This window comes from Eumetopias jubatus, unplaced genomic scaffold (genome assembly GCF_037043125.1).
Source record: "Eumetopias jubatus isolate StellerSeaLion01/CBP00866 unplaced genomic scaffold, mEumJub1_p1.0 scaffold_10, whole genome shotgun sequence".
In the NCBI taxonomy this organism is placed as follows: domain Eukaryota; kingdom Metazoa; phylum Chordata; class Mammalia; order Carnivora; family Otariidae; genus Eumetopias; species Eumetopias jubatus.
Window position 1 is genome coordinate 36,156,697 of NW_028274816.1, and position 27,081 is coordinate 36,183,777.

General features: G+C 52.8%; 1 protein-coding gene across 5 annotated transcripts in view; it reads left to right on the top strand.

Annotated features, from left to right (window-relative positions):
* The window catches only part of CRISPLD2 (cysteine rich secretory protein LCCL domain containing 2), a 124,126-nt gene that overhangs the window by 36,343 nt on the left and 60,702 nt on the right, over window positions 1-27,081 (top strand). For all 5 annotated transcript variants that reach the window (XM_028093632.2, XM_028093655.2, XM_028093641.2 and 2 more), the window contains exons 6-14: window positions 673-773; window positions 5,914-6,057; window positions 7,448-7,508; window positions 9,928-9,994; window positions 10,454-10,584; window positions 12,417-12,460; window positions 14,383-14,455; window positions 16,634-16,709; window positions 23,040-23,173. In XM_028093632.2, coding sequence (XP_027949433.1) covers window positions 673-773; window positions 5,914-6,057; window positions 7,448-7,508; window positions 9,928-9,994; window positions 10,454-10,584; window positions 12,417-12,460; window positions 14,383-14,455; window positions 16,634-16,709; window positions 23,040-23,173 — 831 coding nt within the window. The remainder of the gene's footprint in view (window positions 1-672; window positions 774-5,913; window positions 6,058-7,447; window positions 7,509-9,927; window positions 9,995-10,453; window positions 10,585-12,416; window positions 12,461-14,382; window positions 14,456-16,633; window positions 16,710-23,039; window positions 23,174-27,081) is intronic.

The window sequence follows — 27,081 nt, forward strand, 5'->3', positions numbered from 1 at the left end:
CCCGGAGAACCAGGCCCTGACCGGCCTCCAGTTTTCCTGCCTGGGAACTTCAGAGGGAGGTGGGACGGTGTCCATGACATCAGGAGGGACCTTGGTCCCGACCGCGAGGGCAGAGTGCTCAAAGGCTCTGAGCCCCTCCACTTGCTTGCTGTGTGACCTTGGGCAGGTCACCTAACCTTTTTGAGCCCCAGTGGCCTCCTCTAAAAAAGGATGGAATTCCAGCACGTCCCGCCTGGGTGTCAGAAGGATGGGGGGACCGGGTTGTAGGAGCTTAGTAAACACGAGGTACTCCGTGAAACATGCTGACTTTTACTCCTTTGAGAAACGGCTTAACGGGGGGAGCTCAGCAGCTTTCCAGTATGAAGGGGTTGGGGCTGGGGTGGGGGGCAGTGTTCAGAGTTGTGTAAGGCAGGACACAGGCAGATGTGGGGCCCGGGGGGTGGTAACACACACCCCAACGTGAGGGGACCAAGGTGCTGGGGAGGAAGGGTATGCCACAGCTCCTGACCAGCATTCTTCTAGAATTCTCTAGGCTCCGTGCAGTTGCCTCTCCCCCTTTACCCAGCACACACACCCTCCTTCCTCCCCTGGACAGCCCAGGAAGGGGGAGAGGAGGGGCCCCCGGCCCTCGGGCGGCGGCCCCTCCTGATGGTGTTTTTGGTGTGTCCGCAGGGGCAACTGGATCGGAGAAGCCCCGTACAAAACCGGCCGGCCCTGCTCCGAGTGCCCGCCCAGCTATGGAGGCGGCTGTAAGAACAACCTGTGTTACCGAGGTAGGAAGTGACTTCGAAGCCACCCCGAGTGGCTGTCCCCTCTGTGGGTCAAACGGGAAAACGGAACACTGAAGTCAAGGTGCCCCCTCCCCCCTGCCTGTGCAGCCATGCGTGGTGGGCAGACCCCCCTCTCCAGTCCTGGGGTTCAGCCCCCTGGCTCCTTGGGGACACGGGGCTGCGCTGGCATGTCCCCCCAGGAGGCCTCTCCTGTGGCCACACCCTGAGCTGGGTGCTGGCCGCACGCACGTCCCTGCTGTCATTGGCGCTCATGGCTTAAATACACAACAAACCAGACGGTGCCCGTCCCAGGTGACCTCCAGGATGGGCAGGGGTGGCCTGCCTCCTTGATGGCCTCCTTCCTTCCACCCTGTTTGCCTTTTGCTGATGCCTCACCTGGATTTGCTGTAAATGTTCACGGTTCCCTTCCTGCCGCGGCCTGGGCAGCTGCCTCGCTTTCAGGGGCCACGTATCTGCCACGTATCCTACCTCTTGTTACTGGTCGGCCCTCTCAGGACGTTTCCACTGTCCCCGCTACTAGAAGTAACGTATCCTGGTGCCTAAAGTGTCGCTCACATGTTGCAGTATTTTCTCGGGCTCTGTCCCAGGAGGGATGGAACTGGGCCTGAGGGGCTAACCAGGTGTTTGTGTTTGGGACGTGTTGTCCACGTGGCTGCCCCAGCAGGCCCTGTGATAGCAGAGGGGGTCTCCCCGAGGCGCTGGCGGGCGGGAGAGGGTGGCTCTCCACGCCAGGCTTTCCCTGTCAGTCTGGTGGGCTCTGGGGTGCAGAAACGGGTGGGCTAGGGTGGGGGTCCCAGACCCGGTCACGGCCCAGGGGCCCTGTTGTCTCGGCTAGCTCTTCACTGCTGGTTCTGCCCATCATGGGGGCCGAGGGGCAGGAGGTGCAAGGATCTGGACGTGAGACAAACGTGTTTGTGCTGCTCCCTGGGTTGTGTGTCATCCACGGGCAGTGGAGTGTCCAAGGGGCAGACTTCAAGGCTGGTTCTCAGACCCCTCAGTCGCTCTGCCCAAAGATGGGCATGACAACACCAGGCTTCCGTTGGGTACGTCAGGCTCCAGTGAGGGAGTCCGCGCATTCGGTATGGATCTATTAGCACCTGCTGCATGCAGAACGTTGCCGGGTGGTATCTATGGGGATGATCATGGGACCTGACACTTAAGGCCCTACCCTCAAAAGACTGGGGTCCAGTGGGGTCATGGCCATGAGCAGTGACATGTGTCTTCCCAGGGAGCTTACAGCAAGAGCATCGGCTGTCATCCAGCAGGGTCAGGGAAGGCCTCCTGAGCAGGTGGCCGTCGAGGAGGGAGATGCAGCCTCAGGGTGAGAGCAGGGGAGGGTGCTTCCCACAGGGGCCAGAGCACCTGCAGGCGCCTGTAGGTATGAGGGAGGCGTGGTCATGAGCCCGGGAGACAGGGAGGCTTGTTAACTGTAATTTCTCCCGTTGGCCCACCCCTCTTCTCTGTCTCTGAGGCGGGGCTCCACACACTTGTTTTTAGTGAACCCCCCCCCCCGGATATCCCCGCTCCGAAGCCTGCATTCACAAGACACGGGTTCTAGAGCCCGGCACATCTGCTTTAGGAACAGCACGCCGACCACATTCCGGCCGCGGGACCCTGGGCAGGCCGCCCCCTCTGTCTGAGCCTCAGTCTCCCTGCCTGGAGGTGGGGGTCAGGGCAGGACGAGATCGTGGGTGGAGGCTGGTGTCTGGGCCCTTACCTGTGTCCCTGGCAGGCAGGGCCTGTGGCTCCTGTCCAGTCCCCCAGGATGGGTGAGTCCCCTGTCAGATCCTGAGCACTGATTTGGGGACCGAGGGAGAGCAAGGCCCGTTGAGGCTTCTCCTTGGGTCTCCCACTGTTCTTTGCTCCAGCCTAATCTCGTCATAGGGCTGTTTTCAGGGCCCGTCAGCCCCTCTGTGAGGGGCTTCAGGCTCACAAGCCAGAGCTGCTCAGGCTAGGGATTGTCTCCATGGTTACCGGAGGTGCGTACTTGGGCAAACTGCATGCTCTCTTTGGGCCTCAGTCTGCCCCTCTGTAACAGTGGCAGTAAGAGTCCGTCTGTAGAAGCTTTGCTGGGAGGGTGCAGAGAGAAGGATGTGGGTTGCTAACACAGCAAGCCACACATAGTGCCTAATAAACACACTCATTACCCTCTCGGAGAAGTGCGGGTGGGGAGGTCTGACTGCACTTAGCACCTTGCATGGGGTCCTTCCTCATCTGGTGGGGACTGTAGGCCCTCTCCCTGCCTGGGGGCCTCATCCATGTGGTGAACCCTTCCGCTCCTTGGAAACACAGCTCTGGTGTCACACCTCCTCCAGGGAGCCTTCCCTGACTACACAGGCAGTGCACCTGCTTCTGTGCTCTTTCTGCCCCCAGACTCTCCTGGAACCCCAATCACCTGTTATTCCAACTGTCAGCTTGCTCTGGGGGCTCTAGGGTCATGGAGCAGATGTGTTCTGAATGCATCTACTGCCCATACACACAGAGGGTCATTTTCAAAGAACACATGCACACAAAGACACCTCAGATGCTGGGTTACCCACCCAATGAAGCCTTTGTGCTTGTTTCTTTATTTTTGGTGGAAAACACCCAAGTCCCCTTGGCAGGCATCCCAGTTTTCTCAGCTAACTAGGCAGAAAATCTCCTGTAAAGCAGCTTATCTGCATAAGCTACTTAATAAGCACTGACTGAGGGTGCCTGGCAAGGCCTTGACCTATAATGGAGATGGAGCAGGATTAAAGATAGACCATTCGAGACGTTTCCATCCCTCCAGCCTGAAACCGTGAAACCGTGTGGTGATCAAGGGTGTGGGCTTCATGGACAGGCAGCTTGACACTCAGCTATGTGAGCTTGGGCAGGTAGCTTAGCCTCTCTGAGCCTCAGTTTTCTGGTCTGTGAAATGGGGCTGATCAGGCCTCCTAGGGAGCGAGGAGAGCACACCAAGGAAGCATCGAGCTGGCAGGGAATCATTCAGTGTGTGCCCAGTGCACATTAGCCACGAGCTCTGTCCCTACCTATAGAACCAGGTAGGAATCTGCAGGCCGATGTAAGCAATGCTGTGGGGCCCGAGACCCCTGGTCCGGAGCTGGATGGTGCGCACAGTAACCTTGTGGTGAACTTGGGCATGGAATTTCCCCAGGCCTGCACTGCTCCACACAGGGGATCTTAATTAGGATGTGCTCAAATACAGCCTGTCCTCTGGGTAAGCATTCCACTTTTCATGTGTGTGTCTGAGGGCAAGGACTGTCTGCCCATTTTCTTAAATAGTGAGCCCTCAAATGCTTTAGACGGCTTTACCAAACTATATTCGGCTGAATAAAGCCACGATTATGAGGTATAAAAATCCTAAAGGCCAGTGGAAGAAAACCCGGCTCATTCCAGAGATAGCTCTGGCTTTCGGTGAAGGGCAAAGCTGAATGGCCACATTGACGGGAAGAGCAGACCAGAGACAGAAGATGTGGACCAAACGGCGTTTGCAAACCCAGTGTCTTCGTAAAGATTTTGCCTCTGGCTTTTGGCTCCAGGCGGTGCTTTCAGAATTCTCATCATGAAGGTCTTTAAACTCAGCTGGGACTCTTTTCTTCTCTCTTCCCCCCCCCCCCCCGGAAAGAACTCAAAGAGAGAATTCTTTAAGGGTTAGCTCATCCTTCATTTAGCAGATTTTGTTGAGCAAAACTGTAGATGGGAGTTGGGTGTCTGGGGGTGGGGGCGGGGGGGGTGGGTGAAGCAGGCTGGTTCCTGGCCCCAGGGGGTTTGCAGCTGGTGGGAGGGGCAGGTGGTGGTGGCCTCATGGCTGTCAACAGAGCTCTGATAAGGATGGCATCGGGGCTCAGGACTGCCATCCGCCTCCTGCTTAAATCCCACTCCCTCTCCTCACCTGGGGTGGCGGCTGTGCGTGGGGAGGGGGGCACCGGCCCGTGAAACAGATGCAGCGCATCCCAGCCTTGAAAAGCCCTGGAGAATCGGCCCTTGATTTGGATCCTTGTTTTGCAGAGCCACAAAACACCTGGTCCCCCTTTGGAGCTGAGAGGTCGTCGCTCCTAAGGAGAAATGAGAGTGAGGCTAGGGAGTTCATGAGCACTTGCTGCTGCTTGAATTTGAATCCCATGCCACAGAGAGGCCCAGGAGGGGCTCCCAAGGCGGGGGTTACCAGCTCTGGTCCTCAGACACCCTTGGGGAATGGGTGTGCACACTAAAGGTGAGAGGGCTCCCCCCCTCGCCCCACCAAGGTTCGCATCAGTTAGTCCTTGACAAGGCCTTGCAAGCAGATAAAAACAGCAAGACTTTCCTGTGCATTGGCTGACTTTACAGTTGGGTACCCTGATGGCCTGCGAGTGGGTGCTGATGAGTGCCCACAGGTGTCTCTCAGGAGAAAAGCTGGAAGATGCTCATGAGAAATGGAATTTGTTTGGTTAATTAACATGTGTTAAACCTGGGGGTTGTGGTCATGGTTGGAGAAGAGATAATACTGGGGGTGGAAAACATACCAGGACCCGATGGAGCAACTGTTTTTAACCTGGAATTGGGTCTTTGGCTGGTTGTACACGTTGGGCAGTGAAGCTTCAGTGCAGAGAAAGGCGTTGGCTTGGTTGAGTGATGACTCACAGAGGTGCAGAACGGAGCAGAGTATGCCCGAGGCCGGGGCGCAGCGTGGTCCAAGGGCACTGACGCGGGTCATCGGACTGAGGAAGACCCCTCTCCCAGTGAATACCGGGGGCCAGGGGGACCTCAGGGCAGACAGTGCCAGGTTGGGGTCAGAGGGTGAGGCAGCCTCCTGAAGCTGCTTCCTTGGGCAGGTGGTGGCGTGCGGGAGGAGGGACGAGAAGCCGTTCTGATCACCCAGGTGCGGCACTGGGGTTTGCGCCTCCGGTCGGCCCGGCTGCTCCTGGGTCCAAGGCAAACACGGCGCGCAGAGAGCCCGGCCGCCTGCCTTGCCTTGGCTGTAGAATTCCCCCGGCCGGCCCTGCTCTGAAGTGTAACTTTCTCTCTGCCGCTGAAGCGACCCTTTGTGACCGTGAACCTCAAGCCAGTGCACTTTCCCAGTTGCCGTTTTCCCCGCAAAGTGCATTTCTGTTGACCTCCCCCCACCTACCGTGTTCTCTTTTTCACCCTCTGCACTCTTAAGAAGAGACGTACAGCCCCAAACCTGAAACAGACGAGATGAATGAGGTGGAGGTGGCTCCCATTCCCGATGAGAAGCCCGTCTGGGTCCAGCCGAGGGTGGTCAGACCCACGAAGCCCAAGAAAGCACCCGCGGTGACCTACATGAGTGAGTCGGGGCTCCGTCCTTTGCCCTCGGGCTGCCTCCGCTGGGGGGGCGGGGGGGGGGAGGCCTGAGAGGTCTCCAGGTCAGCAAACAGTGGGGAACGGGGCGGGGTGTAGCTGCAAAACGCAGCCCTAAGACATTTTTAAAAAATGATATTTTTAAGTCGTTTCCAAAGCAAGCATCATAGGAGTGGTGTTTGGGTGGTGTTCCCCCCCACCGCCGCCCCCGGCAGCATTTCAAGGTTAGCCCAAGGTTAGCGCCTTTCAAAGGGGGCCTGGGCTAAAACTGGGTTCTTCTGGAGGTTCCAGCGGGACGAGCATCCCCGGGGCCATCTCCGGTGGGCTCTGCCTCTTCTTCACCACATACCGGCTGGTGACTTGGACCCCCACTGGCCTCTGTGAGACTTGGTTTGCTCATCCATACAAGGGGGCAACAAGGCCCATGCGGGGCTGCTGTGGGGATCATGTGCAGTAGTGGGGGCCACCCAGTGTCAGCTCTGAGCTCATTACCACGGTGCCTTTCAGGGCTCCCCTCGAGGCTCCTGGAGGCCCCCAGATGCAGAATATTGTTGTGCTCACCCCTCGCCCGGCTCTCCCCTGCCCTGCACGCACACTCACCTCGCAGCTTCCTTCTTTTTGCCCTCACCTGCCCCGGCTGGAGCTCAGTGTTCCATGTCCCCGATGTAGCCCCTTTATGGAAGGTGCGGGGCTCCCGGGGGCATTTTTGTATGGGCACAACACAGGCCTGGGCTGTCCGCCTGGGATTCTCCGTGTCCCCTGAGCCTCCAGTAGCATAAAACGGGGCTCCCCCACCCTGAGCAAGGCCGAGCTCGTGCTCATGTTTCTCCGCACCCCCCCCTAGTTTTTTGGGCTGCTCTGTCCCTGCCCTGCCTGACCAGTCTCTGTCCTTGTGGGTCTGACAGTGTCACTCTATCAAACTGTCACACTATGCCAAGATTCTGATGTGTCCCTAGAAAACAAACAAGGAGAGCTTGACAGAACTCATCTTGGCTGGAGAAGGCCTGTGAGTCCCACCCTTCTGGAACCCTCTGGGGCTTCGGGGCATGTGGTGTGGGCCAGGCCCCCTTCCAAGGCCACACTGACTTTCTCAGTGAATGCTCGCAGAAAGAGCACCCATGGCACTTGTCCCCGCTGCTCCTCAACCTCAGAGGAGGGGAAGGCACGCGTCCGAGGTCACGCGGCTACTCTGAAGGGCCGGGTCTGGGATGCGAACCTCGCAGCTGACGCCTGCAGCCATTGGGCAGTGCTTCTGCTCAGATTATGACATGGATACCAGGATGTTCCAGAAAGTTCGTCAGAGTGCGGGCTGGTATCTCTTACCTCAGACCGATCCCCCTGTTTGTGTGACGTGCGTTCTTGAACTTCTCTCCTAGCCCAAGTTGTCCGATGTGACACCAAGATGAAGGACAAGTGCAAAGGGTCCACGTGCAACAGGTAAGGTCTGGGCTGGACCCCTCTGGTGCCTTTGAAGGGTCTGCTGTGGGTTGTGGGTCGGGTCATAATTTAGACTGACCGTGATGTCTCCAAGGTCCCTCCGACTTGCACCATTTATTAAGAGCTTGGCCCACCACGAAGGTGATCTGTGTCTCTCAGCCCAGAGCAGGGCTTCTGAACCTCGGCGCTCCTGACACTTAGGGCCAGATGATTCTCAGGGGTGGGGCTGTTCCGTGCCCTGTAGGGTACTGAGCAGCATTCTGGCCTCAACCCACTGGATGGCAGGAGCACCCCCACCTCCAGCTGTGATGATTAAAAATGGCACCAGAAATTGCCCCCCGTCCCGGAGGGGTAAAATCACTCCCAGGTGGTAATAACCTTTGACTAGGGAGTTGGCCCAGGCTCTGGGTCTCCATTCACCTGGACATAAATTGCAGTTAAGTATTCCGTCCCCAGTGGGGAGGAGGGGCCTGAATCGTGGATGCTCCGGGTTATCGGCCCGCAAAGAGCCCCCAGGCTGTAGATGTGCAGATAGCAGGTGTGCTGTAGACATAGAGACCTCACGAGGTGTGTGTGAAGAGGGTCACAGGGTGGCCCGGGGCGCTGTGCAGGGGACGTTAGGCCGGGCCCACTGTATAACCTGATCTTCCCAAAGCTGGAGGAAGACCTGCCGGGGTGTTCCCCCGAAGTCGAATGAGGTCAGCTAGCTGATGGACCCACTCTGCATTGTCCGTTCAGACGTTGCAGAATGGTTGCCAAGAAGGGCGGGTTTGGTTTTGGCCGGGCAGCTGCTAGGCTGCTCTTCCCGGCAGCAGAGGGCCAATGTGTGCGGTGGCCTCACGCAGAGCCTCGGGCTCACAGTCAGAAAACCGTGTCCGCGGTAGAGAGTGGTCCTTAGTCTTCTTCCTCCGGCTTCTAGGAGCCGTTCCTCTAAAGGTGAACCATGCTATTTACAAGAGAGGGTAGCAGCTCCTACTTCATGCCATGGGGCATTGGAATTTGGTTTGCTGGGAGAGCGCCCCCCCTTGGACTTGGGCAGGAGTGTCCGGAAGTTGACTTTGAGCGACCCGGGCTGAGGTCGCTCGAGGGCTGGCGCATCCCACAAGCAGCTGGCTGGCATGTACTGCAGAAAAGCAGCCAGCTTACTGGTGAGATCAGCAACATGGGGCACTGAGGGGTGGTGGCTCACCTGTCCCCGTGCATGGCTCCAGGGCATCTGGAACGCTGAGTGGTCCCTTTGTGATGACGTGCCTTTCTGTATTTCTGTACCACAAGCTGGAGAGGAGAGCATCACCCCTGAGTAGTCAGTGGGAAAAGATTATGAGGCTCGGAGAACATCCATCAGATAGCACTGAGAAAGTTCCGGAGTCGGGGGTAGCTGGGACCCTCCTCAAGCAGGGAGGACTATTCAAGTCCTCCAGTCAAGACCTGTAACTCCCCCACCTGCAGACACAAGCATGTCCACAGTCTGTCTCCTCGAAGGCAACCCATCACCTGGTGTTTTGACAAAAATAATATTTACTGGGTCTTCCCCCCCCCCCGCCGACTTTAAAAGGTATTCTTGTTCATGGTAAGTAATTCAGGAAAACAACACCACCACCAAAGTTTAAAGGAAATAAATAAATAATAAATAAATAAATGTCCCGGCATCTCCTTGATATCCCTAGCGGTTTGATGTAGTCCCTTCCTGTGTGTTTTCTGTGCACTGTGGGGTGACTCCTGCTTCTGCTTACACTCGTGCCTGACGGCTTTCATTTAAGATTTCCCAAAGTCAAATATTTTTCAAAGACTTCATTTCTAAGGGAAATTCCTTTGACAGTGCTGGCTTATTTCTAGTTTTTCACAATTATAAACACTTGGAATAACACGTGGGTCTGACTTTCCAACCTCTGGCTTGGGTTATATGCTCATAAGGCAAGTTCAAGAACAGGAGGATATGAATTTTTTAAGGCTTTCTGGAAAGATTAATTTATGCATTTCGTGGGCAGGAGCATCATCATTGGATTTTATTCTATTAAAAAACAAAAAACAAGAAAACCCTGCAGATCGACACCTAGAAAGAGGCATCTCCTTTCAAGTTGCATGTTTTTTGATGATGTTTGAGGATTTTTTTTTTTTTTTTTTGGTGCCTTTAAAGCCACTTTTCTTTCTTCCGTGAATTGTCCTTCTGTTCGTATCTCTGCCTTCAACACGAATCTTAAACACAGGAAAAGAAAGTCAGGTTGAATCTGGAATGGTGTTGGTGTGAACTGCAGCCTGGGTAAATCACGACTTGCTGGGACACAGTGGATTTTGTGTCACCAGAACTTCTCTTTGATGTAATAGTAGAGCTCTTGAAGGAGACGAACCTGGATAAATTCCTGGTGAGATTCCCTCACCATGTTCACCTCTGAAAACCCTCTGCTTTCTCCTCCATCAGGTACCAGTGCCCCGCAGGCTGCCTGGACAGCAAGGCAAAGGTCTTTGGAACTCTGTTCTATGAAAGTGTAAGTGCCCTGTGTGGACGCCCGTCATGTGCTTGTAATTTGTAAGGGAGGCTGGGGGTTTTCACGCGGTGGGATTTTCTTTCCACCCCTCAGTCCCAGAGCCGATCCGTGCCTATCTCTGGGCACACAGACTAGTAAAGCCACTTTGGGGACCTGGGGCTCACCCTCGTGAAGGTCAGTCTCCGTCCTAGACAGAGCATTAACATGCTCCACTGGATGTGGAGAAAGGGCTGTTTGTCACTGCTCTTAGTTTGTAAAGCCCCTCGGATGAGTTTTCTGAGATAAGCAACCCCAGGAACAAAAACGTGTTCTAGGGAAAGGTGAGTCAGAAATGGGGTGAGATTTGGCCGGATGTCTCGGCTTTTTGTGGGTTGAGGACAAACATCCTGATCGTCTCGAAAGAAGCCTGGACAAAGATGAATTCAGATGTACTTATGGTGCCCCCCTCCCTGCCCCCAGTCATCCAGCATATGCCGGGCCGCCATTCACTACGGAATCCTGGACGGCAAAGGTGGCCTGGTGGACGTCACCAGGAACGGGAAGGTCCCCTTCTTTGTCAGGTCTGAGAGGAATGGCGTGGAGTCTTTGAGGTAACTACTCTGGGATGAGGATTCCTTAACGCTTTTTTTTTTCTGGTTATGAAACTGTTGTCGAAATTTCGAAAAGCACCGAACAATATAAAGAAGCGGGGGGAAAAAAAACTATAAAGATGAACTTAACTCCGTAGCTCAGAATTCATCCCCCACAGGCGATTTACCATCTCTCCCCTGAGTGGGTTTTCCTGTGTTTCATTTGGGCCGAGTTTTGACCCTTGCTTTTCTTCCCATCCTTGACTTCATAGGTTTATTCTTGATGAGCATTTTTTTTCTTTCTCAAGAATGAGGCTTTTCATTTTTTAAATATACTGACTTTTTTTGGCAAGATTCTGTTTTTCAGGTAAGGTCTGCAGATGGATGCAGGACAGGCCGTCCTCCCCATCCTGACTTTCTAGGGAGCGGTGGGGGAGGCCACATCGTGGTCTGTCTGTAGAGTCAGAGGCATAAAGGAACCTGGGAGCATGGAGCCCAAGAGTGGCCAAACAGACCTGGCTCTTTTCTCACTAACCCCTCCCCCCGCCACACCCATGACCTTGGGGGCAGTTTCTCCATCCCTTCTGGGTGTAGCACCTCACTTATTAAAGAGGGCCCTGGTAGGACCTTAGCTGGCTGACACCCAGCTAGTCCACAGAGCTACCGCCAGCCAATTTTTTACATGACGCAACTCTCCCACCGTTGCTAGGAAAGCTCTGTTACCCAGAGACCTGAGAACATGTGCCGCCCCCCCCGTGCCCAGGAGACCCCGCCCCATCCAGAATCTAGTGCCCAGACCAGCAGGGACATTGGGGACCCTGCCTCAGCTCCCTACAGCCTTGGGCCATGGCGCATCGCCTCAAGAGCGCTTCCCCGTGTCTGTGCCCATCCCAGGTCTGCAGCAAGGACCACAGTGGCCAGAGCCCCTGTGTGTGATCCAAGGAGCTCCACTCAGGACACTTCAGAAACCACATGAGTCATTCCCCTTTGAAAGGCCTGCTTCTTCAAGAGGTCTTGCAAAATTCCCTCTTCATCCTAGCTAGGGACTCGGGGGTTGTGTAAACACGAGCAAGGAAGTCTAAACGGAAGCAAAGAACATATTCTCGGAGGCCGAATGACTTAACGCGGGCCACGCAAGGCTCAGCATGGGCACCAAGGGTGCAGCAGGCTGGCGGGGTCTGGGCCCCGCATGGCCTGACACGCTTGTCCTGGAGCCACTTCTGGGCCCTCCCAGCGGCCAACTTTGTATCTGGAGCAGGGTTCTTTGCATTTTAGGGAATCTGCAAACATTGAAACAAAGCAAATCAAAGCTTTATTTTCTCTAACCTTTAATTGAAACGTAGTATTTCCTGCCAGTATGAATTTTGGCCCCAAACCAGAGTAGCATTAGCAGGGCCAGCAACTCTCTCACTGAGAGAAATCTCGTCGCTGCAGACATCGGAAAACACAGTTTCTGCCATCATTACCCTGAAAGGATAGCGGTTAGAAGACTCGCCTCTCGATTGTGTGTTTACTGCATTCACAAGGAACCACAGCTATTACTTGAATGCAAAGTCCTTTTAATACTTGGATAACAATGTCACTAATAACTGGATCCCTGTTTATCTTTTAAATTTATTGTATGCCTCTTAAAGTCATTATTCTGAGAAGGGGTCCATAGGCTTCCCCAGCCTGCCAGAGGGGTTCTTGGCACAGAGAAGGTTAACGAGCCCCACTCTGGAATGGGCTTTCAGGCTGATGGGAAACAAGTAGGAAAATATAAAGTTGAGGCTGAAAATAAAAACAAACGCAAGAGCAATCTTGAACTTTTAGAAATGATTCTGTTTGCATTTACCTCGTGTTTTCTTTTCCAGCAAATACAAGCCTTCCAGCTCATTCGTGGTATCAAAAGTAAAAGGTAAGCTGGCCATTTTTTTATGTGACTATAATACACAGGTTATCTTGGGTTTCCCTGGAGATTTCATTTTCCTTAGCTATTGATTAAATGTGTTTGATGGCTGTTAATATTGCCGTTCTCAGCACTATAAAGGTTTTTTGAAGGGGTTCCTGACAAGGTCAGTTCTTTACTTTCTAAACATATCTGAACTTGATATTGGCCCTAAATTGCTAAACCAGAAACAGGACCAGGGCTCCCAGCTGAGTGTCACAGAAATACTAATGCCTGGGTCTAGAGTACCTGATAGGGAGAGTCCATTTCTACTGGTCGACAGTAGCAGCTGGAGCCCTGTGTTGAGAAGGGTGCTGAAGCCCCATTCTTGGCTCATCCTAAAACGGCTTGGTAGACCAGTGACGTCTGCCATGAACTTCAAAGGGAAACACAAGGAAGCACGTGGCACATACTTGCCATCTCTGGCCTAGCTTTTCTATTATCTATATTTTCTATTGCCTATGTATTTGCCTGTTGCCTAGGGCATATTCATTTGGCAAGGTGGGGTACATCCATGGGAGAGTATGCTATAAGCAGAGGTGGAGCTGTGAGTTCTGGTTGCCCAGACTTGGCACTTGACTGGAAGTTTCAGGCAAGCGGAGATGTGGGGGGAACCCTGCCCAGCCCCTTCCTCAGGAAATTGACCTACAGACCCTTCCTTTCCTTTGGGAAATCAGTTCTTGTTGTCATAGGCCCTGGATGCAGGAATATCTAGTTAGATGTCTTTATAAAAACATGTAGCAGCTTTTTTTCCATTTTACAAAAATAATGCCTATTTATTCCAGATAATTTAAAAATACAAAGAAGCATTAAAAAAAAGGATTTGGCGCAGATTCCACCACTCAGAGATAACATTGTGAACATTTTGGTGGATACCTTTATAGTTTATTTTCCCTATGATTAACAGTATTTGTACTGGCAATACATTGATACACTTTTAAAAACTGAAATAGAATTACATACGTTTGGTCACCTGAGTTTTTAAAAAATAGTAATGTATCAGGAAGATATTTCTGTGCCTTTAAGTGGTGTTCTCAACCTAATTTTAATGACCTCCCCTGCCTTCCATTGTATAGCATCCCGTGGTATACAGGACCAGTCCCCTTTGTTGGACTGCTACATAGATCCCTGGCCCATCCAAATGATAGGCTGGACCAGGGGTTGGCAAAAACAACCACCCTGAGGGGCAAATCCTTCCTGCATCTGTCTTTGTAAATAAAGTTTTATTGGCACACATTTGCACCCATTCATTTACACATCCTTGTTAGCTGGTTTCTGCTACAACAGCAGAGTTGAGTAGTTGCAACATAGTCCATAGGGCCACAAAGCCAGAAATATTTAGCCTCTGGCCCTTTAGGAAAGGTTTGCCAAGCCCTGGACTAGTTGAGGACGTGCTCTCAGAGACCACAGGTGACCAGTATTAGAGCCACTTTCTTACCTCTGTTGTTAAAAACAAGTGACCTTGAAGAAGAGCCCTAGACCCAAAATCAGAAACCCAACCTCCCACCATGTCCCATGCAGACCCAGGGTGGTCTCCGGCCTTTGGGCCTCTGCTTCCTCCTCTGTATAATTGGAATAATACTTGCCATGAGGAGAAGGTAGGGGAGCAAATAAAAGGTATCATTGGTCCCATGGAGAAACTACTGAGGGTGATAACATTCCTGAGCTGTAGACACACTCAGGCCATGGGGCATCTCATCCCTTGAGAGCCCGGAGATGAGGTGCCCGTGGGAGCTAGGGCTCGGCACCTGCTGGCTTCTTCTCCCACGTTAGTTCGAGGGTCCCGTGAGCCCCGAGGACCTGGTTGTCCGAAGGGCCATCTCACAGGTTGGAGGCCTGAGACCCAGGCTTGCCAACGGCCTGACCATTTCCCGCCGTGTTCCTGTCCCCAGTGCAGGACCTGGACTGTTACACCACTGTTGCTCAGCTCTGCCCGTTCGAGAAGGCGGGGACCCACTGCCCCAGGTAAGGCTCACTGGCATCTGGTTTTGCAAACAGAGGGGTGGAGAGAAGGAGGCATCGTGCTGAGTTGGGGGTCATCTCATGCAGCGAAGCACGGCCGAGTTCTAGGTGTGGCCCCTTTGTGCGGACACTCAGAAAACCGACTGCTTTGTGCTCAGAGCCACAGACCCGCTGGGCCTCTCCCTAGACCTCTGGTTCTCAACCCTGGCTGTGGGGTGGAAGTGTCTGAGGGGCATCAATAGGACAGATTCCCGGGGCCCCTGCCCAGACCACTGAGATCTGAGTCTCAGGGAGCGGCCCAGCGGGGCATCCCTGTAATCGGAGCTTCATGGTGCCATCTGTCCCCTTTAAATCAGCTCCTTGATTCTTGTGCTTCATCTGTGGCATTTTCTCTGGGTCACTTTAGAACCAGCTCATTATACCCCAGCTTTTCTGAGGTGTAACTTGCACACGATAAAATCCACCCACTGTAAGTATACAATTCGATGGGTCTCGACACACGTATCCCGTCATACCGCCACCACCACAGTCGAGTGTCCATCATGCCAGAAACTTGCCTTGCATCGCCCCTCTCCCTCCACCCCCTCCCACCCATGTCCCTGCCAGCCTCTCTGGTTTACGTTCCGTCACTGTAATTGTCTAGCATTTCACATAAACGGAGCCATCACAGGATGTAGACTTTTGTGTCTGGCTTCTTTTCCTCCGTGTAATGCTTTTGAGATCCATCGGTGCTGCGAGCACGTCGGTGGTGCCTTCTCTCTTGTGGCCCTGTGGGGTTCTAGTCTGTGCACGGACCACGGTCTGTCTAAGGAGAAGGTTTTACGTGCGTGATTTTTGGGGGATGATGCATCATGACGTAAAGTGACATTTGATAACATCTGCCTCTCGAGTACCTGTTAGGTCCCCAAGTACCTTAGGTACCTGGAAGCTGTGGACCCTTCTCCTGGGCCTCGAGGCCTATGGATTTTCCTGCAGACTGAGCTTAAAACTAACATGCGGACCCCCCTAAGGTGTGAGCAAGGAAGAGCCCCAGGAGGGTGCCAGTGAGGGACGAGACCCTGGGCGGGGACCCTGGCTCCTCCGCTCTATGGCTCACATTTCTCTTGGGGCTTTCGCACAGCTCCCACCGCCACTGCCACCACCACGCTGATCGCCTTTGAGTGTTCAATCAGGGATAACAACCTTTTATTAAATATTAAATAGCTAACCCAAATCTTAAAGAGAAGGAAATTACTTCAGAAAACACAAAGGAACAACAACAAAAACTTGACGTGCTGCAAGTATAGGAAATACAGGTTCCTGACCTGCCATCTCGAAAAAGTAGGAAAGGATTTTCTTGCCCAAATTCTTTTTTAAAATCTCACGCAGACATCCTGCTCCCGTCCTACCACCCTGACCCCTCCTTCCCGCCCCCAGACTGTTTTAACTTCCCAGTGCCTTTGTCTGGGCTCTCTCCCCTGCCAGAATCCTGTCTGTCTTGGGGCCACATGGTTTCCGGCTGCCATCTTGGTTCCAGCAACACGGTGTGCTGTTCCAGATAAAGGCAAAAAACCTTTCCTTAAGTGAAGTTCATGCTTTTTCCCGGTTTGAATCTCTCACACCACCTAGGGCCCACCCATTTCCAGTTTGAGGGGCTCTCTTCCTCTTCTGTGCCTCCAGCAGGGATGTGGTGACTGACCAGTGGTGATCTAACCCCTTCCGCCTCAGGTTATCAGTGCCCCGTCCCTGGAAACAGTTTGACTCACTGAGGTGAGGGCCCTCCACCCTCTCCTCCCTCACACAGGAAAGTGGCCTTTAACAAAGTCTATTGATTATAATCTCCATAACGTACCCGTGATATGAATTGGCCAACACTCAAGAACCGGAGGTACAATCTCTTACAATCCCATATTCATCTCTCTTACATATTTATTCTCTTTCACCTTGTTAATGTCTGCATGTCTCTTTTGTATGGAGTTTGAAAATTCTATATGCACTGATTACGAAGAGGGACAATATCTTTACCACTGCCAGGGTGGGAGAGGTATGTTTTTTTTTTCTTAAAGAGTAAACCGTGTGGTAGTTTCCTTTCCCGTGAAAGTAGTTAAATCTTGAAATTCCAATAGGGAAGGCCAGCTGCTTCTCAAGAACTTTTGTCTTCTGCTGATCATAACCATCACACACATGTTTCTGGTTTTCCAGAGTTCATTGTCCAGCACACTGCAAAGACGAGCCATCCTACTGGGCTCCTGTGTTTGGAACTAACATCTATGCAGATGTGAGTATGCCAGCATTGTCAGACCACCTCTCAAAGAATGCTCAGACCTCAGAAAACACGTTCCAAGGTCTGGGTACCAGACACCTGAGATCTCATTCCTGTGCTTTGAGCTAAATTTAGATCGCTTCTTTCTGTGACCCCTGCCCTAGTTTCCCCATGTGTAGACGTGTTAGCACTTCCACTGGTGTGTGCTTGTGGCTGCGGATGCAGGTGGACCTCGTCATGTGCAAATGTTTTCATGGTTTGGTAAATGGAATCCTGCTTCCCCATTCATGTGCATTTTTACTGTGAAGACTTTTAGGTACCACATACTTAACACTTCATTTCCCCAGCTATTTAATCATCTTTTCAGCTCTCCTGATACATTTATAGAACTGGTCCACTCTACTCACTGCATTTCTTTTTTGGCTATGTCCCCACTTAGCTAAAAGCACACAGAAGGAAATACAAATTACACTAATTGACGACTTGTTCATAACCACTCTTATCACACAGGAGTCTCTTCTTCCACATTTCCTTACTAACTCTAGCAAGGAAGCTTTAGCCTGATTTTTCTGAGTGAATCTTCCAGAACGTAGCCTATTCCCTCCAGTTGCCCGGGGTGAAGGGACATAGTGTCCCAAAGGGTGGGAATATGGTCACAGCCCTGCCTACCAGGCTGTGTGGTCTTCCTGCCAAGTTGCTTACCTCTCTGCAGAATGAGCCAGCGGGGATTTTCTAGTCCAAGGAATCTTCGAGACCTAACATTTCCTGATTAGGTCAGCATCACCCATCCCCAGCTGACATTTTTACTCAGCTTTTTTCCATCTTCGTTTTAATTGTTCTCTCCCACCCACCACCACCATCTTTGTCTCCATCTGCTTCATTTGTTCCAGATTCCTGTAAATCTGAGGTCACTAAGTTATGTAAAGTCAAAGCAGTCTTCATGGCTAACCTTTTTTTCCCCCATCTTTTTTCTTTCCTCTTTAAGTGAGTCTTCTCAGAAGCCACACAGCCAAAATTGAGTTTTAAAAGCTTAATGGAGTAAAGTATTGTATACCTATTGTTAAACTAAATGTTTGAGCCAAACTTTGATTTTAAAACGATTTAAAAATAAAGGGGTAGGCCAAGTGATTCTAGCAAAATACAGAGAAAAAATAAAGCACCACTGGCAATATTGCTATCTGATAAAGTGGAATTTAGGGTTAAACATACTGAATGGGACAACACCATTCATTGTGGAATGGCATAAAAAGTTTATGAAGGTATGAGATCCCATCTGTATGCACCAAACAACATAGCAGCTAAACATATAAAGTTTTTTTTTTTAAAGTTAGAAATGCAAGAACTTGATAAAAATGAACAATAATGTAAAACTATATTTTACTATCTTTTACATTCTTTAAGAACACCATTTCAGGTATTGTTGTCCCCGTCTTCTGGGAAAACGAAGTGAGGCTTAGAATAACCTGCCCCCAAAACACACAGCTAATACATAGCCAAGGTGAGATGCCATAAGGTTATGTCTTATTTTAGCTTCTGTTCTTTTCCCTCACCTGTTCTTCCTTGCTGGAATGTACCTGCACTCATAATTGTACTGATGTGAATGGGCATGGAAGTAGAGACCTGTGTGCAGTCTTTAACTTATTTTGCTAAGGTTTTTTGTTTTTTTAAGATTTTATTTATTTATTTGACAGAGAGACACAGCGAGAGAGGGAACACAAGCAGGGGGAGTGGGAGAGGGAGAAGCAGGCTCCCCGCGGAGCAGGGAGCCCGGTGCGGGGCTCGATCCCAGGACCCCGGGATCACGACCCGAGCCGAAGGCAGATGCTTAATGACTGAGCCAGCCAGGCGCCCTAATTTCACTAGGGTTTTGAGCTTTTGCAACCAGAGTGCTCAGCACAGGGCTTGGCACATAATGATTGTTCGATTAATGTCTGTCGAAGGAATAAATAAATGAAAATACTACGTAAGATACTTAATGTTTAAATATTAAGCTCTTCAGAAAATAAAAGAAGGAAGGGAGAAAGGAGAAGAGAGGAGACAGGGAGAGGAGAGGGGAGGTGTCCGGAGAGAAGGAAGTTCCGTCCATCTCGGAGGTTCTTTTCTGGCCTTGGTTTCTAGGTCACTCTGTATTCTGGGAAATGACGATGCCTTTTGGAAAATGTCTGTTTAGCTAAGAGATTTATTTTGGGAGAGTTGTCTGCAGATCTTCGAAGGGCCTAATAGTGCTGCTGTTCCTGCCTGCTTACCGGGAGTGCGTTACTTGGCAGCCCGCCCCCTTCGTGGTGAGTCGCAGGCAGGAGAAGCAACAGGGTGTAGCCCAAAGAGCAAAGTCTGGGTCACAAGATGCGAGTTGAAGACCCGGTTGTGAGATTGTGGGTGAGCCTTTCTCCTACTCTGAGCCTCGGTTTTCTTATCTCGCGGCGGCTGGATAAGTTCTCACACTTGGGCACACATCAGAATCCCCCAGAGGGCTTGTTCAAACAGATTTCTGGGCCCCACCCCAGCCTTTCTGACTCAGGGAGTCTGGAGCAGAGCCAGAGAATTTGCATTTCTAACAAGTTCCCAGATGCTGCTGATGTTGCTGTTCCGGGACGGCCGTCCCTTGAGCGTTTTCGGTAATGGTGCCGGTGACAGTGATGGTGACCAGTTAACTACCATCTACTGAGTGCTGCCTGCAGCAAGCCTGCATTCAACCCCTGAGCTTGTCGCGTCTTCCAGATAGTCCTCTTAAGCCCTTACTCTCCCATGAGGAGTGGCGGGCAGCCTGCTGGCTCGGGGGTGGGGGCAGTTCGGGCTCCACGGTTTGCCAGCTGAGTGATTTGGGGCAAGTTATTTAACCTCCCTGAACCTCGTTCTACTCATCTGTTCAGAGAGGATAATAATACCTGCCTCGCAACGTTATTGAGAGATTTCTTCATCACTGCACGGGAAACTCATAGAACAGGGCCTGCCTTGGTAAATGCTCAAAAATGTTCCCTATGATGACCCCTCCCCTTTGTATCAAGAAAATAGGGGCTCTTGGGGTTAGAACAGGTCATGCATTCAAGGCCACCTAGCAGACAAGTGGTGGAGGCAGGATGGGCTCCAGTCTCTCTGAGACCAGACTTCTGCTGATGGCAACTGTTAATAAATTTGCGTTGCTCGGGCCCTAAGAAGAGAAAGTGGACAAGCTGTACCTTCATGGAGGCTTGCTCGCTGAGAGGAGATGTGTTGGAGGAAGGGAGAGGAGAGGCAAGAAGGGGGAAGACAGGGTTTGCCAATGTTGCAGCTGCTTGAAGAGGTGTGTGTTGATCAGGGACAACAGCCGTGCCTATCTCATGAGGAAGATCTGGCTGTCCCCGTGAGGTTTTCGTACTCATGGCCCACAGCTTGATGGTATCACAGAAAATTTCTGTACCACTGGTGTCCAGAAATCCTCCAAGGACAGGAGGCAAAGGACTGTCCCAGAGGGCGCAAAACTAGAGTGTAGCACCTCTTGGCGGCGTTTAGTTTTGAGGATGCGCCTGCCAGAGGCGGGCTCAGGTCCCTCCAGGCGGGTGCTGCAGCCGAAGTGGCCCCGGTCCTCATGTCTGGTAACTCAGCAGAGTGAGCAATAGCCCGAGAGACAGAAGAAATGCCAGCCGGTGAGAACAGCAAGCACGTTCGTACCCGCACAGCTCACCACCCCTAAAAGTGCGTTTAGAGGAATTCTCAAGTCTCCCTCTCTCTCTGAGATGCCCGCAAATGCATTGCTTCCTAATCTCTGGGGGGCACAAATCCTTTGGAGAACTGGAAATTTATGGATCCCTTCTCCAGGGGGATAGTTAAAAAGGCTTCCTCGTGCAGACGGGGTGATCAACTGTCCCCGCTTCCCTGGGGTTTCCCACATTCAGCGCTAAAATCAGGGAAGTTCTTGCTGGCCTGCAACTCTGGGGCCTCCCAGATCCCCTCAGAGCCCACTTCACTAAGGAGCCCTGTCCTCGTCTGTTTGTTTATCGGAGAAGGAAAGATGCATTGGCGCAGGGTCATACTTGCCTTCAGTGACTCAAGCGACTCAGTCACAGAAAGCAAGAATTCCCATTCTTAGGTCCTCGGTGTGATAGTTTGCTTGGGCTCTCAGACTCTGCACTTTGCACAGCACGATGTACTTCCCAGGGACCCGGCTTCTCCAGCAGGACCTGGTTTTGAAGGAAGGGCAGGAGCTCATCACCTGGAGGGGGTCCCTGAGAGGGACTGCCCCAGGCTCCCGACGTGTGAGATTTCAAATCCATGTGAGATTTCAAATCAGAATTTTCAAAGAGCCCACTTGAATCCATTCACTCCTGTCTGGTGTTAAGAACCTGCTCGATGGGTTGCTTGTCCCGTTCAAAGGGCAGCTCAGGGTGCGGACTTGACCACTTCTGATGCCCCATGTAAGCAGAATCATACAGGATTCTTCATCAGCCTACTCTTCACAAAGGAGTGGGTTAACCACTGGCTGGGTTAACCAGCGGTTGGGACCCGAGTCACCCCACAGGTGATTACAGGGTCCCAGGTACTGTGCAGACAGGTGGCCTTGAGAGACAGCCAAGCCCAGACCCCCCCCGCCCCAGAGTGACCGTCACCTGTTGGTGTTTGCAAACTTGGGTCATGGTCTGCCGTGGCCTTGCCTCCACTCCCTGCACAAAGCACCGTCCCCCTGCCCCCTCCTTGACACACACGGAGTCTGCAGGCTAAGCCCCTGCTGATGGCCACGGTCATGGCTGCAGGTCACTAGGTCATGAATGAAGGCAGGACTAGAGTCTGCCCTGCAGATGTCCGTCTGACTTTAAGTTGGCAACTTGCTGAGCTAGATTGAGCAGCTGGTTCTATCAGTGTGACTCAACATGTTATCGATGTCTCGGGGGCCATTCTCCTGGTGACTTTGTTTTCTGACTCTTTGGAAGTCATCACACTTAAGGGATCTCATCAGTGGAACATTTTGGTCATGAGACGGTGGTCAGAAGCTGTATGGGTTTCTTATGGCTGCTGTGATAGATGAACACAGACTTAGTAACTTCGTGGCCTTACTCTCACGGTCTGGGGGTCAGAAGCCCAGCACAGGCCTCCCCGGGCGCAGGTCAGACTGTCAGCAGAGCTTCATTCCTTCTGGAGACCCCCCCCCCCAGGGGCACCTGTGTTTCCATGCCTTTCCCACTTTCCGGAAGCCGCCCACAGTCCCCGCTTGTGCCCCCCACCCCCGCCCCGCATCTGCAAAGCCAGCCCTGTGGCATCGGGCACCGTCACCCTGTAAAGATGCTGCAGGGGGCTCTGGGGTGCGGTAAAGACTGACACCCCCTGCCAAGGCCAGGGTTGGATTTTTACCCCAGGCTGGATGACAGGATCATAGAAGTGGCAGGAGAGGGTCCCCCACGTGGTACTTCACCTTTGTCGGGGGTGACTCTGAATCAGCCCATCAGGGCGAGTGAGGACCAGCTGCCCAACCCCTGAATGAATCTCCTCAGTTTGAGAAATGGTGATTAATTAGTCTCAGACATTCCATCCTGAGGATCGTTTTTCTATTGGATAACTAAAGACCCTAATGAAAATTTAACTCAAGAGTTTATTACCCAGGAATTGGACTACTTGGTAACTTTGGAAAACAGCACACCCTGCCCCTCCTTGAAAGCCAGCGGCTCCCTTGGCCCCTAGAATAAACCTCAGCTCCCCCTGCGGTCCTCACAGCCCCACGGGATGGGCTCCATTCACCTCTCCCACTCCATCCACACTCCACCTGCCTCTGTATTCCAGCCACCCGGGCCCTCCCTCTGTTCCTCAGACATGACAAGTTCACTCTTACCCCACGCCCTTTGCACAGGCTGTTCCCTCTGCGTGGGATGCTCTTCCCGGAGATGTTCCTAGGCAGTGACCCGTTCCTTTTTGGCCTCCAAATCTAAGCTCCAGTGTCACACCAAGAGCAGTCTTCCCAGATTAACTATTCTAAGAGTGTCTCCACCCCTTGTCACTTTATCTCACAAGCTGGTTTTATTTTCTTCACAGGTAGAGTGGCTTGTTTGTGTATTTACTTGTCAGGCTCCCTCAACTGCATGAGGGTCAAGTCTTTCTTTTGTTCCCTGCTGAGTTTTCCTGCATCTAGCACAATGCGTGGCAGCGAGTAGGTGCTCAGAAAATACTTGCTGAATGAATGAATGCATGAATGAATGAAGGAGGCCAGGTCTCTCTGGAGAGACCCCTAAGGAATCAAGGGGATGATGGGTATTTCCTAGAGGTGACTTGACACTCCCCCTCACCCCCAACCAGGCCACCAAGAACTGGTTGGTGGCAGCAGGGCCTCGCCCAGGAACACAGCATCCTTGACGTTGATCATGGCTCTTCTGGCGCTTTCAGAGTTCAAGCATCTGCAAGACGGCCGTGCACGCGGGAGTCGTCCCGAACGAGAGCGGGGGTTATGTGGACGTGATGCCCGTGGATAAGAAGAAGACCTACGTGGGCTCGCTCAGGAATGGAGTCCAGTCTGAAAGGTAGGGCTGCGTTCTCTGGCTCTTGACACCCAGGGTCCACCAAGGGTGCCCCTGGGGCACCTGGGAGGGAAGCCAATGACCTTGACCTTGGGAGTAGAGCTTGGGCAGGCTTGCGCTCATTCTCACCAGAATACCCAAGATGAGCCTGTTCTTTTCTCTTCCTTTCTGTTTTAAAACTAAGAACTTTTTTCTATGACAGTATATGTTTTTGTAGAAGACTTAGAAGCATCCCATAAGCCCAGAGAATAACAATCATCCATAACCTGCCACCTGGGGGAGTTACCGTGAGACTTGTGGTGTGTCTCCCTCTGGTCCTTGTACTTGGCATGCATGCCAAGAAAACAACTGGGGTCAACTTATGGCGACACAGTGGTTCTCTGTAGTTAACGACAGTGTAGTGACATCTGATACAGAAGTAAGAGCAAGGGGCCTGGAGCTCCGCCTCTCACCGGCTTTGTGCCTTCGAGCCAGCCACCTGATCTCCTTGCGCCTCAGTGTTCTCACCTGTGATATGGGGACAGCACTGGTCCCGGCCTCACAGGTTGCTGGAGGATTAACCCAGTGGCTGTCTGGTAGCCGAGAGCAGCAGGCCCTCAGGAGAGGAGAGCTTAGTACTCTGTGCTTTCACTGAATAGATCATCAAGGCTGCTCCTAAGTCCACCCCCCGCCCCGTGTCCCTGCTGGTGACCCCACACAGTCGCATCCAGTGGGTGCCCCGCACCTGACTTCCCGGTTGGGCAGCCCAGCACTTTGCCATCCCGGGGGGCCGATCGTCCCCGTGATGACCAGCCTCACGGGGGAATGTCTGCACCCGCCAATGCTTGCTTCTGGAAATCCCTGGAAGTTGACATTCCTAGATCAAAGACCGCGTAAACATCTGAGGCTTCGGCTATGCCTTTCCAGAACGGCCTCAGGCTGCCAGTTCATCTTCTGGCACATGTTGCTCATCCTCACCTGTGTCCCTGTTGTCTGCGGAAGCACCTCACGGGCCTCACAGCTCAGGGATCCAGGCCCCCGTCCTGGGGTTTCCTCTTGAGAGCCCCGTGACCTCACACAAGGCACCAGCCTTTCCCGAGCCTCGGTTCCTGTGTCTGTGAAATGGGTCTCATGACTCGCCTTCCCCGGGGCAGATCCCTCCTGGGGGTAGAGTTGTTCTTAGGGCTGGTGGGGCAAGATACAGAGACGTTGCAGTGCTGGAGGCTGGAAGTCCCAGATCAAGGCGTGGCGGGGGGAGGGGGGGACTTCCTCCTGAGGCCTCTCTCCTGGGTGTATAGACGGCCGCCTTCTCCCTGTGTCCTGACAAGGTCCTCCCTCTGTGCACTTCGGGGCCCTACTGCCCTCCTCTAAGGAGACTGGTCAGATTGGATCGAGCTTCACCCTTGTGACCTCATTTTTAACTTCATTATCCCTTCAAAGACCCTCTCCAACTACGGTCTCCCCCGATTCTGAGGCATCGGGGGCTGGGATTTAAACATAGGAATGGGGTCTGGGGGACACAGCTGAGCTCATAACAGAGGGGAGTGCTGAAATTTTATATTTGAGGGGCCTTCTTTTGAAAAGGAGTATAAAATCAAGAACACAAAACGTGCCAGGCCCCCAGAAGCTTAGGCTTTCGTGGCCCCCCCATCCTCCCGGGCTGCCTGGGAGCGTCAGAATGGTGCCGCTTGTGGGGATGCTGCAGAGTGGCACGAAGATCCCCCCGCAGGGGCCCACACAGGAACTCTGTCCTGAGCCCCGACGCTGGAGCGAACAGCATCTGCATCTTCAGCATGGGCAACCTTTGTTTGGGAAAAGCTTAATGAAGGGAAATTCCACTGATTTAATGGGAGGGAAATGAGGCAGCTGATTAGGTGGCATTTCCTGGCCAGGCTGGGAAGAAGTCCCGGGACAGCACTCTGTTGAGTTATCTGTATCCCTCGAAGAGGAAACGGTCTTGCTGAGAAAGGTGGCAGGCCGGCCTCTGGGCACGCTGCCCGGCTCATCCCTGAGCGGCTCCCTGAGGGCAGCCACGCGGCTTAATGTGCGGCCCCCGCAGGTGGGTGTCTGGGACGGGTCCCCAGAGTGGCTTCTTTCCCACTGTCAGCCCCCCCCGCCCCAAGACCCGTCGTTCTTTCTCTCTCCCCGAGGGACCCACCCAGCATCACCGTCATCATTATAAATATCTTCCAGGCAGGCTTTCCCAGGCCCAGAAGTGGCGCTGCCCACTGCACCATTCAGAAAGGTTTTAGGGAGTTTCTGCAGCATCTCCAGAGTTGAGATCCCGCTTCCCTTCCTCCTTGGACTCGCTCTCTTGTGACTCAGTTTCCCCACCTATAAAGGAGAAGGTGATAACATGCCCTGGGGTAGTGGTAAGGTGGTGGGTCTCAAACCGGCCCCCACAGACCAGCAGAATCCAAATCAGCTCGGAGCTTGCTAGAAAAGCAGGTTCTCGGGCCCTCCCCAGACCTGTGGCATCTGAAGCTCCGGGACTGGGCTCTGTGATCTGTGTGAACACGAGTCCCAGGGGTCCTGGTGCAGGCGGGACGATGACATGAGGGCCGTCGCGTCCCCCGCACACACAGGCACCATGGGGGACTCTGATATTCTGCAATTCGGACTCATTCTCATGGGGTGCCAGGACCAGTGCTGGGGTCCATGGGTGTCGAAATGACACAGGCCACCCTGCACACACAGAAGGGAGAGGCTAGGCCATTTGGGAGCCTGCTCCCCTGCTCGCCAGCTGGGTGTCTTTGGGCAGGCAGGCTCCCCAAGCTCTGGTCTCTCCTCTGCCACATGGTTGCCGTGAGGATCACTGAGATGGTTTGTGCCGAGCACTGCCTGGTGGCTCACTGTGAGTGCCCGATGAATCCAGGGCCCTCTTGGCTATGATAGCACTTATAAGGTCTGTTGCACACCGCCGGGCACCGTGGTTCTTGCACGCAGGGCCAAGTGACTTGTATGTAAGAAATGGGCTGCGTGGGTTGTCTTTTGGCACAAGGGGGAAAGCATCTTGCGGGAACTGACTCTTTCATCCTTCCATCCATACTTCCATTGCACACTCACCCATCAGGGCTCATATGCTTGGTGAGCATGCACGATGTCCCAGGCACCTGGATCCAGCAGGGAACACACAGCTGATCTCTGCCCAGGTGGGGCGTGTCATCCAGTGGCGTTAGAGCTGAAAAGAGAAATGACCACTGCCATTGCAGGACCCCGGGCATCACTGTTCTGGGGTAGGGCAGGCAGCTGAGTACATGAAGCAGGGCCCAGTGTCACGAGCTGGAGTCTCCTCCTCGGTGACGTGATTCCACCCATGCCCCACCCTCCCCTTGTTTGGATGGGGGCCTCAGCAGCCCTCTGCACAGAGACCAGGACTGAGAAATCTCCCCAGAGCCTGTTCCCATTAGGGACTGTGGGAATCCAGCCTGGGGCTAGAGGGTGGCTCTGTCCCCAACGTCTGCTGGTACCCGAGAGAGATCCCAGTCAGTCCCAAGGGAGTTGTGGATACTGGACACTCTGGGACCTGTGCACAGCAAACTTCATTCTAAATTTAGGGAATCCTCCAATCAAGCAAGCAAACAAAAGCCTCCTGAAAAGAATTCTCAGCGCATGGGCCAAAAGTCAGTCCGGCTGCAAAGTGGCTTTGGTTTAGCAGTGGTCTTTTTCTAGAAGAGGATTTCCTGAGAGTTTTGAAGGATGAGTATGCAGAAGTGGGACACTCTGGGAGGACGGGAATCTTCTTTCTCACACACATGCCCGCAAAGGATAGCAGAGGAAAGGAAAGGTGTCAGGAAGAGCTTTCGACGTTGGGACTAGGGTTTGCCGGAATATTCTCATAAAGAAGCTGGACATCTGGATGGAAATCAGTTCAGGAAATTTTCCTAGACGAGGACCATTTTTTTAAGATCGATTTCACAAGGAGATTGGGA